This window comes from Palaemon carinicauda, chromosome 6, assembly GCF_036898095.1.
Source record: "Palaemon carinicauda isolate YSFRI2023 chromosome 6, ASM3689809v2, whole genome shotgun sequence".
Lineage (NCBI taxonomy): Eukaryota > Metazoa > Arthropoda > Malacostraca > Decapoda > Palaemonidae > Palaemon > Palaemon carinicauda.
This window is the reverse complement of record NC_090730.1, coordinates 24,846,908-24,859,407: the sequence shown is the minus strand read 5'-3', so window position 1 is coordinate 24,859,407 and position 12,500 is coordinate 24,846,908. Positions and strand designations below refer to the sequence as shown.

General features: G+C 29.5%; 1 protein-coding gene across 1 annotated transcript in view; it reads right to left on the bottom strand.

Moving 5' to 3' along the window:
- Positions 1 to 12,500, bottom strand: part of LOC137642055 (alkaline phosphatase-like) — a 35,114-nt gene that overhangs the window by 9,060 nt on the left and 13,554 nt on the right. The window contains exons 2-4 of the mRNA XM_068374618.1: positions 9,860 to 10,034; positions 3,571 to 3,749; positions 1,355 to 1,562 (exon numbers count right to left, since the gene is read on the bottom strand). Of these exons, the coding sequence (XP_068230719.1) occupies positions 1,355 to 1,562; positions 3,571 to 3,749; positions 9,860 to 10,034 (562 nt within the window). The remainder of the gene's footprint in view (positions 1 to 1,354; positions 1,563 to 3,570; positions 3,750 to 9,859; positions 10,035 to 12,500) is intronic.

The following is a 12,500-nucleotide window of genomic DNA, read 5'->3' as shown; positions in this document are numbered from 1 at the left end:
ATATATATATATATATATATATATATATATATATATATATATATACAGATAGATAGATAGATAGATAGATAGATAGACAGATAGGTAGATTTATATACATATAAATATATATATATATATATATATATATATATATATATATATATATATATATATATATATACATACATATATATGTGTGTGTGTGTGTTTGAGGTTGCGTGTGTGTATGTGTGCAAACTTATAAAGAGAAGTTTGGAAGGGAGAGTAAAATCCAAGAGAGATGAAACAAAAATTTGCAGAATTATTCTAAACAATAAACAAACTAAAACCCCCAGATATTCTTAAATACAAAAACAAAATATGTGGAGTGAAAAAAAATTCCACAGGATCTCCCTACAATGCTAGACAATAGCGCGGTATAAGAAATAACTTTGCCAATAGCAATAATGAAACACCTGAGCTGGTACCAAATGTAACAGTAGGAGAAGTAAAAAAAAAAAAAAAAAGGCCTTAAAAGGATTGAAAAGAGGCAACGCAACAGGAGAAGATGGGCTAACAATAGATTTAATAATAGATGGAGCAGATTTCGTAGTCATAAAATTCGCTGAACTTTACACAAGATGTTGGCAAGAATGTTCTATACCCATAGCTTGGAAAATTATGTCTTTATACTAATTCACAAAAGATAAAGGACATGAAAAATTACAGACCAGTAAGTCTTCTCCCAGTAAAATATATAATATTTTCAAAGACCATATTAGGCCGAATAGAAAAACCGATAGACCTTTATCAAACAAGAGAGCAGGCAGGCTTTAGAACTGGATCTTAAACAAATGACCATATCCATGTAATTAACCAACTATTAAAAATATGACAAACCACTATGTATGGCTTTTTTTATTCTGCCAAAACTTCAGCAATAATGAAAGCCCTTCAAAGACAACGAATAAATGAATCTTACTTTAAAACATTAGAAGTTATTTACAAGGGCAGTACAGCAATTCTAAAACTGCATATATTATGTGAGAAAATTCTGATTGAGAAAGGTATCTATATGGGTAAGAGTGTCTGTGTTTGCAAGTAATATGTAAGTAAAAGCCTGAAATTATAAAAGAAAAAAAAAATTATAAAACAGTTTATTCTTCTTGAAAATTAAGCATGTGTTACCTCGCTCTATCATAGGCGAAGTATCAAGTACCATTATAGAACATTTTTTTAGTCCTTTTTTATTTTCTTTGTTCGTAATATCAAGCATATTGCATTATACTGAACAGCAAAGATAATAAATGAGTGTTTCTAAATATTGATCTTATCTTTCTATTTCTTATGTATAAGCTACCTTATTAGATATCAATTATTTACCAAACAATACCTAACAGGTAATCAGTGTGCCGAGGGTCCACGCCATCGAATTGAGCATTGTTCCATACGTATTCCGCATCAAGACCTCGTGATTTCTTGTCGTGGACCCATGCATCCAGGAGATTCTTTCCATCGGCTCTGCGGCCTATCTGTTCTTTGTCCTCCGGATCATGATCCGTTATAGGCATCCAGTGCCGTCGGCCTCCTCCAAGAAGGACCTACGTAAGGGAAGAAGTTTTAGTCGTAGGTTTCCATATTCATATTATATAGCTATATAATCATATAAATATTTAAGAATAAAATATTATAACTTCACTATATAAAAATGACAATAATACATTCGATAAGCATAAATTTTGATGAGTATAATTATATTTGTTTGTTTATATACCAAAATGAGAATAATATCCATAAAAAATATATGGAGTTTATATCTAAAACCTCTGAAAACTATTTCAGGGTCTAACAGAAAAACAACTCAAAATTTCAGAATATTCATTGACATTTTGAACAGTTATTTAGCAAAAACACATACATAATCGCACATACATACACACACAAATATATATATATATATATATATATATATATATATATATATATATATATATATATATATATATATATATATATATATATATATATATATATATATATATATATATATATACATATATATACATATATATATAAATAAATATATATATATATATATATATATATATATATATATATATATATATATGTATATATACATATATGTATATATATATATATATATATATATATATATATATATATATATATATATATATATATATATATGTATATATATATATATATATATATATATATATATATATATATATATATATATATATATATATATCACCAAACCTTAGAACATCCAAATGTACTCTTTTGAAGTAAAGAAATATTCATTTACTGATGAATATATATCCTCTCTAAGAATAAGAATAACACAGTTATTGTAAAATTATAGTGTTGTTGAGACGAAGAAGATTAGAACAATAGAAAAGGTGTCTTATAAGATTAATGCTACTAAGGCAGCTATTATTTTCAGTTAAGCTTGCATAAAAGAGGGTCTCCTACCGAAATACACTAATAATAATAATAATAATAATAATAATAATAATAATAATAATAATAATAATAATAATAATAATGAAAATGAAAACAATAATCAATAAAATAACAATATGCATATACTTTACACACACACACACACACACACACACACACACACACACACACACACATATATATATATATATATATATATATATATATATATATATATATATATATATATATATATATATATATATATATATGTGTGTGTGTGTGTGTGTGTGTATGTATGTATATATGTATGTATGTATGTATGTATGTATGTATGTATGTATATATACGTATATATACATATATGCATATATATATATATATATATATATATATATATATATATATATATATATATATATATATATATATGTGTGTGTGTGTGTGTGTGTGTGTGTCTGTATGTGTTGTGTATTTGTGCATGTGCTTGTTTGTTGAAATCTGCTTGTGCATGCTTTTACGTTTGATATCTGATTGTGATCACACTGAAATGCTTTGAAAAATATTAAACTTGTATGATTTTGTTTTTACTAGGAATATGCAACATAATATTAATAATTGCACTGAAAAAAAAAATTATGTAACTGGTGAGCTTCATTCATACGAAAATGAAAAATGAAACAGTTGTCGATGTATTCCAAATTTTGATTTTTGTATTTGGAATAAATATGTACGTGGAACAGAATATTGTTAATAAAAGTAATTATGTTCTCTTCACAAATTACATAAAATAAAAAATATTGAGATATTTACAGAAAACAATTTTGTTTTCGAATAAACAAATATTGATAAAAGGCCGCAAAAATCATAATAGTATCAATAAACAAGAATAATAATAAATCGTAATGAATTCCGGTAATAGATAACTTAAAAATATAGTGTTTTCTGATAATATTAAAACAATTAATTCGAGGGCATTTTATGTTTTATTCCATTTGTCAATCTTTTTATTTGTTACTTTATTTTTTTTTTTTCAGTTGTCAGTTTACTTATTTACAATTTGAATATAATACCTTATATTGGGTGTTATAAAATTCTGCTAACATCAAATCAAACAAAAACAGTGAATATTTTTCAACTCACGTTTATATTTCTGCCTGGTTGGTTTTCCACGAGTTGTCTGGCGATGTCTTTACAAGCGGTCTTGGCTTCGGCAGGCAATTTCGTGTCGTCCTCCCAGTATCTGGAGGAGGCCTTGGCAAAAAGGGCCGCGGGCGTCCCATGAGTCAGACGGGTGTTGGTCACGATGCCAGTGCTTTTACCTTGAGTTGACAAGAACGTAACTTGTCAAATTTTATGTATTCTAAGGTTTTGCTTCAAAGTGATTGTTCAATTTTATAGTGTTTGTTAATACTATTCATGTGACATTGCCCTAGCAATCAGGACAATGCCCTAGAGATTAACCATATATGATATGATCAGCGCCCAAGCCTCCTCTCCACCCAAGCTAGGACCAGGGAAGAACAGGCAGTGGCTGCTGATGACTCAGCAGATAGACCTATAGGCTTCCCCAAAACCCCCAACCTTAGCTCACAAGGATGGTAAGGTTGCAGACACTAATGGCACTAACGAGTCTGAGTGGGACTCGAACCCCCATAAGGCAAACACCAGACAGAGACGTTACTGATCAGGCCACAACAACAACTTTGCCCAGTGCAATGAAATAACAAAAACGTAGTACATTTTTACAGCATTAAAAAATGTTGCATTCAAAATGTCATAGGAATAATCATAATCCCCAGAGTTGAAGTAGAAAACATGAGTATCAGCTGAAAAAATATATGAAGGCATATTGTGAGGCATAAAGACAGTGAAATGTTATTCTTATACAGGATGTCCCCAAAAATATAGTCACTCCTTGATTTCCCAGTACTAATGCATTTTGTGTTCAAGGTGGGGCTTATTAACATAGATAAGCCACGAAGGCGAGCAATCAATTTCAGGAAAATAAAATGTTGTAAAAATTAGAATGATTTAATGTTCTCTCTCAATCCTGTACATTTGATAATATATATATATATATATATATATATATATATATATATATATATATATATATATATATATATATATATATATATATATATATATATATATATATATAATTTATATATATATATATATATATATATATATATATATATATATATATATATATATATACATATATATATATATACATATATATATATATATATATATATATATATATATATATATATATATATATATATATATATATATATATATATGTATATATATATATATATATATATATATATATATATATATATATATATATATATATATATACATATATGTGTGTGTGTGTATGTATACAGTATATAATCTAATCTATGCAAATATTTACCAAAGTGGATATGGAAATAATACGAAATACTTCCATAAATTTCTTTGAATTTTCAACGGTCAAAACATATGAATAATAACTTCTCAAAACTGGTCATAGATTTACAAATGTACTATTCTTTAATTGACTAATTGAAATATATCCATGAAAATTCCCATAGTCCCGCAGATGTTCATGTTGACTTCTTCCAGCAATGTTTGATGTGTGATTGATTGATTGACTGATTTGGAGTTTTCTGGCATCCACTTGATGTTTTTCTCAGACTGGAAGTCAAACTAAGTCAAATCTATTCAGACCTCCAGCTTTCAGATACGATCTCATGCGTCTCTGAGTCCTCTTGATCTCCCTCACTCCTCTTGTTTTGACATCTCCTCAAAATTAAGTTGTGTAACACCATTGACTTGATATGATTTTGAAGAAGACTGATAGGTGTATAATAATCTGAACCTGTGTTATATAAATTAGTAAGCATTGATTAGATTATGAAACGGTATACACAATGTATTTTCATATTACACACATCTTTCCAGAAACAGTGTTAAAATGCCACACTGTAAACTTGATAAGGAATGAATATTATAAAATATGATTATTTAAAACAATAGTTACCAGCTCGCTAAGATCACAAGATTACACATCTTGCCTGCTCAATTGATAATGGTAGATTCATTCAGCATGCATCAGGCACCGTGCAAGTTATGGTTTCATCAGAAAAATTCTTTAGAGTATCATCCTCAATGAAGAACTATTCCACTGGAGGTTTACCTTCTGTTTTGTGTCTCAATTTTCTTATGGACAAGCAAGTTAGCTTCATGTTTATTCAACGTTCCCCGTAACTTTGTCTTGGGAAAAACACCACTATCAGACTTTGATCCTATGACTCCTACATTCACATACCGGAACCTTTACTCAGCGTTAATTAATACCCTCTAGTAAGGCAATCAATCTCTCTCTCTCTCTCTCTCTCTCTCTCTCTCTCTCTCTCTCTCTCTCTCTCTCTCTCTCTCTCTCTCTCTCTCATTCCTGTCTTAATGACGGGTCAACGATGCTAATCAACTTAGCCTGAGGGATCTAAACAGCTAGATGCCAGTATCCTGATACGTTTGAACCTACGGTATTTCAAAGCTCATCATCATCCAAGTCAATGTCGTCTAGTACAAAACATGATTAACAAACATTTAGTTATCTGTTTCTTTCAGCTCATTTTCTGGCGCAACCTGTACTATACTCATGAGAACTTCATAAATATTTTAATACAAAATACTTTAGATGGTAATTTTATCTTGATTGATATATAATTCTCTGAGTGGACACATTGATATGATTATAAGTTGTTTTTTTTACTCTGTAGTCTCTTAACGTACAAAATTTCATCTAGTCACATCTTTTGAGGGTAAGTTTCCAATCGAAGATTATAATATCGAATATAATTTTCATGTACCTTCTTTAGGTAATTATCAGTTATCTCAAAGGTACATTTATTACTTTTAGCTGCACAAGTATGAAATTCGTTATGTTATACATTGGAAATTTCTCTTTATTACCAAATATATCATACGGTAAATGAGAATCTTAGCCAAAGACTAAGTAATGTGTGTATTTTCAATGTTCTCATTATATGCAGCGTTCTGTGGCAATGTAACTGTAAGGTGTTAACAGCAGATAACGAGCTTATATACAAGGAGTTCCGGGCAAGAATGAAACAAAATTCCAACAAACTAAAACACGCAAAGGCAAGCTTAAATATGTTGTTCTGTTATCAGTGTGGGATAGGGTGCGAGATAAAAAAAGAAAAAAAAAATACATTGTATGAGCGTGTATCAAACACGTGCGGTACAATTACATACAAATGCCACGGTGTTCAGCGTATCAAACCAACTGCTTGGGTTATCCATTACTAGCCATTTCAACGTAATTATGAATACACGATTCTTTGGTTCTACCAGTCTATTCGAACTAGGTTTATATGCCAAAAGAAGTGAACGTTTGATCCCATAAAGTTTTGCTATTTTTTTTAACACTTTATTAATAAATATTGTTCCTTAATCAGAAATTATCTCAATAAGCAATCTAAACCTCTTTAACAGAGTTAAAAAGGATTTATCATCCTCTATAGTCTATTAATAGATAAACAAAATTATATTGAATTCGGGCATCAACTAAAAAAAAAGGGTATTTATGTTATCCATGTGAATTTGGTGAAGGTCTAATTAAATCTACGTGTGAGCGACTTCATTTTTCATTTACTATAGGCCAAATTAGTGCAAGGATTACATTTAATTCATGTACCTTCTGCAGGTTCCAAACGTAAAAACCTTTGGGCATAAAACTACGAGTTTTTTTCATTCCTTTCCAGTGAAACTTATCACTGGCTGTCCTAATTGGATTTTCAATTCCAAAATAATCTGATATAAGTGTTGAATGTGATAGAACTTGGACATGGCAAACAATGATATATCGGTTCATTTCGCTTCAGGCGTGTGACATATAAGATATACTCTTTTATTGTAAAGCTCTTAGACTCCATTCTTACTTCTTTTATAAATTCAGTTTATTTTTTTCAAGTAAGCTCTTGCTCAACTATAAACTTCCCTTCGTTTACCACACTGAGGAGTTTGCTTTTTGTAGTTCTTGCAGAACACGAAGATAGAAGTCGTAATGACTTTCGATATTGGCTGTTATAGTTTGTAACTACCTAAGTATTGTTGAGCATGTTCAAGAACGAGGCTAAACTTCCATTTGAGATTATTTGGAATTGCTGGCCATATCTCGATGGTCAAAAACGCGTCGTCTTACACCATTTCATGCTTCATCTCAAAACAAAGTCTCTGTTTATCAACAGCAATCTTCATTAAGTTGTTCCAGCGGTCTCCTGCCGTATCTACTTCAATTCTCCTTCTGAAACTTTCAACAGTGTGGACTCAGTTCTAAAAATGAGGCTTGGTATACTGGAAGCTAGGAATATAATAGGCGAGTGGAGGTAATCCAAATAGACGTGAGTAAGAATATCTAATTCTAGCATATCGTTCATTTCCCTTTTCATGAACGAACGTCATGTGAAACACATTTCCCCTTCTACTCGACCTTCGCAATCTACACTTGACTTTCGAATACCACTCCATGTTCAATCTCTTTCGCTGCCACTAAGTGTATATATATATATATATATATATATATATATATATATATATATATATATATATATATATATATATATATATATATATATATATATATATATATTTATATATATATATATATATAGATTTATATATATATATATATATATATATATATATATATATATATATATATATATATAGATATATATATATATATATATATATATATATATATATATATATATATATATATATATATATATATATATATATATATATGTGTGTGTGTGTGTGTGTGTGTGTGTGTGTGTGTTTGTGCGTGTGTGAATGTGTGTGTGTTTGTGTTATATATATATATATATATATATATATATATATATATATATATATATATATATATATATATATATATATATATATATATATATATATACTGCATGTGTATATATACATCAAGATACAATTAAAAATTAAGGATAACTACTTCTCTGGATTATTAGAAATCTTAAATTTTGGCTAGATAGGCACAGTAAAACCTAACCATTTACGTGCATAGATGTGAAAATAATGAAAGTTCTATCTAAAGTAATATTACTATACGCCGATTTATTGATAACATAAGTTATATCTCTTAATGGAGAATTTGAGAGATATTCGCCTTCTCTGTGTAAATAGCTTTAGAAAATGCTCACTTTGTGACCAGCACAATTCTAATTCTATTTAGATGTAACTCGCTCAAAATCAGTTTCAGTCAGCTCTCCTTATTTGTGGGGATTAGGTAACAGAGATAGGCGAGAAAATCGAGATTCCGAGAATATGTTCTGCCTTATGGTGGATTAATCTCTAGCCTACCTACTCACTACCAATTGCCTATGTGCCGTCGACTAACAAACCAAGTAACCCACTGTACTGCCTAATATTGTTTTTACTTGGTTTTTATCACAGTTTAAGTATTGTGTTAATGGAGGAACACATTTCAGTAAGTGTACAGTAGATGAGAACACACGTTTACCTTGTACATGGTAAGACTACGGTACACATAACACGAGTCATCTTCACACTCATGTGTACATGTAATACATACAATAATCAATAACAACAAAACACAGTTGTTCTATTCTAACACTCGTTAATACTGTAATGTATATTACTGTAATATATTTACAGTACTACCACTACAGCCCAACTTAATTAGTCAAGATAGCATTCGTAAGTGATTACTGTTTCCGTCAGGTCGACTCGCACCATTCAAACTTACCATACATGAAGCCTATATCTACATTACTACTGTAAAGTACGGTATTTTGTATACAGCACTTTACAGTAGGTGATGTTACAATAACACTAATATACAATGAATACACAAACACAATAAAAGTTTTAAGGAAAAGGTGTCATTACAACATCACTAACTATTTAAATACAAAGTTCTACCAGTAAGTTTGAAGCATGATGCAACTCTTGAGCCATTTGACTGTTTGGCATGCAAAGTAGTGTCACATATGTATCACATTTTTGAATAAATTCACAAGAACACACTGGATATGTATAGACTTTCTAAATAACTTTTTTACATCACAACGTGATTCTGCAAAAAAGCGTAGTGTAGATGCACACATAAGGAAAGGCGATGCAAGACTGAGGCTGAGTCGGTTGTGCTGTGTGGAGAGGAAGAAGGTGCGAAATATGCCATGTAAAAAGGAGCGCGGTGTGTTTAAATCGTCTGACGACAAGAGTACTTATCACGAAACAATTTTTACTTAATAGGTTATACGGTTCTGACTGAATCCGTGAAGACAGAAATCGTGAATAATGAGTGCTGACTATATTATGCAACAAACGTTTAAGTAAAGTATTGGTCTCTGCTCCATTAACTCACCATATTTTTGAGCCCAGTCTACTAAGGAAGGTACACCAGCTGAGTAAGAAGATTTGCAGTCTTCAAATATTCCTCGATGATCTAGGCCTACTGTATTGATGTTGGCCTTAACACCACACATTAGTGCAGTGGCACAAGCAGATGAGTCACCGATTTGAGAGTCCAGATTGTATGTCTGCCGAAAATAGATAAGAGGGAAAATTAGGATGTCATAAACCTTTTCTTTAGTAATAATAGCCTACTATTTCGTTCTGTTTACATACCATCTCTCTCTCTCTCTCTCTCTCTCTCTCTCTCTCTCTCTCTCTCTCTCTCTCTCTCTCTCTCTCTCTCTCTCTCTCTCTCTCTCTCTAAGGTTTGGAGAATTTGATTGATTCACACAGAAGGCGTGAGACGATTAATATATTTTGAAATTTAACCTAATTTGGAATACTTAAATAGTATGTTTGGGTGTTTATATTAGGACATTAGTGAAATGGAATGCTTCAATTTACACCTGAGCCAATTAGAATTTTTGTGTGATGCTAAATAGTATTTGTACTGTACAAACTTCATGAAAAGCAGTCAACATATATTTACTGGATTTCGTAATCTCAACATTCAAAAGAAATTCTAATTTAAGCAACATAAAAAACTATTTAGCAGGATTTGTGAATCATGCAATGTAATTAGATTAAGCAAATAACATCAATACACTCACAGGTAAAAAGGGGATATATCACGCATACTACTCATTAGGACAAAACTATCTGTAAAATATGTAAATTTAATTTAATCATTCATTTTCATAATGATGTCACTTGCATGGCTATCATGTGGTTATATATATAAATGTTGTATGGAGTCTTTTATTCAAATTAAGCATTTAATTTATGCAGTTACGTTTATTTAAAAAAAAAAAAAAAAAAAACTCAGCATACGTTCCAGTAGACTAGATACAGCTGTATTTGTTGTTGTTTTTATTGTATATACAAACACATATATGCAGTACTTGGGCATGTTACTCTACATTTATAATGAAAAGATAATGTCTTGGGGGCGTTCAAAACGCGAAGATAACTTCTCTCCGGACGAACTATTCTGCAGATAGTTTTCCGAATAACAGGAAAAATGCATTTAAGTTTTTCCATTTATCTTTTGGTGTCGACGCTTGTTTCGAATCCCTTTGCGATTTTTTCAGGGCTACATTGGATGATTGAATTACACTTTGATATATTGGCTATGATGGTGAGAATTTTGATACAAAATATTTTGAAAATCCAAAACTTATTGATAAAAGTTGATGAAAACTTTTAATTCTTCCAAATTTTTTTTGTAAATAAAATTTCACCTCAGAGAGAGAGAGAGAGAGAGAGAGAGAGAGAGAGAGAGAGAGAGAGAGAGAGAGAGAGAGAGAGAGAGAGAGAGAGAGAGTTATATATACGCACACACTCACACACATATATACATATATATATGCGTGTATATATATAAATATATATACATATATATATGTATATATATATATATATATATATATATATATATATATATATATATATATATATATATATATATATATATATATATATATATATATATATATATATATATATATAAAGTATATATTCCTGAGTGGGGATACCTTAACAAGGCGAAAGTATCTGCGTGCCGCCATGATCAGCAAAACTGTACTAGTCAGAGCCACCCATACTATGTTGGTTTGCTATGAGCAATCGGACGAAAATCTCTCATCATCACCAACCCGCACTGTTCAGCGTGGTGATGAAAACTTTCCAAGCCCCAGACATGGATTGACATTTCACAGGCCTTTGTCCTACATTGGACTAAAAATGGTTGCATTTGCTTTTGTTTATATATATATATATATATATATATATATATATATATATATATATATATATATATATATATATATATATATAAATATATATATATATATATATATATATATATATATATATATATATATATATATATATAAAGTATATATATATATATATATATATATATATATATATATATATATATATATATATATATATATATATATATATATATATATATATATAGTGTGTGTGTGTGTGTGTGTGTGGATATAAAGTGTATGTATATATATGTACATATATATACATACATATATATATATATATATATATATATATATATATATATATATATATATATATATATATATATACACATATACATATATATATATATATATATATATATATATATATATATATATATATATATATGCGTGTGTGTGTGTGTGTGTGTGTGTGTGTAACCAGATTATCCAAGCTAACTATATCAGATCTTAAACTAGTGGAAATAATCAGAATTCAATTGTAAGGCACAGAGTACAGCGGAGTCCGAGAAACTGTTTTCAACTAACTTCGTAAGCCAACTTAGTCAGCTTATATACCCAGCTAGATAGTACTTACAAATTATAGTAACTTGTACTACAATACTCTGACACTCACTTTATTATATGCTACTATTCTAGAAGTTTCATGAATTATCATACTTACAGTATGTCTCCCTAAAATTCCAGTCCAACGTTTAGTAATTAACCTTTACAAAGTAAGCGTGCGAGTGTTAATGTTTGTGTGTGTCGTAAAATATATAAAGACAA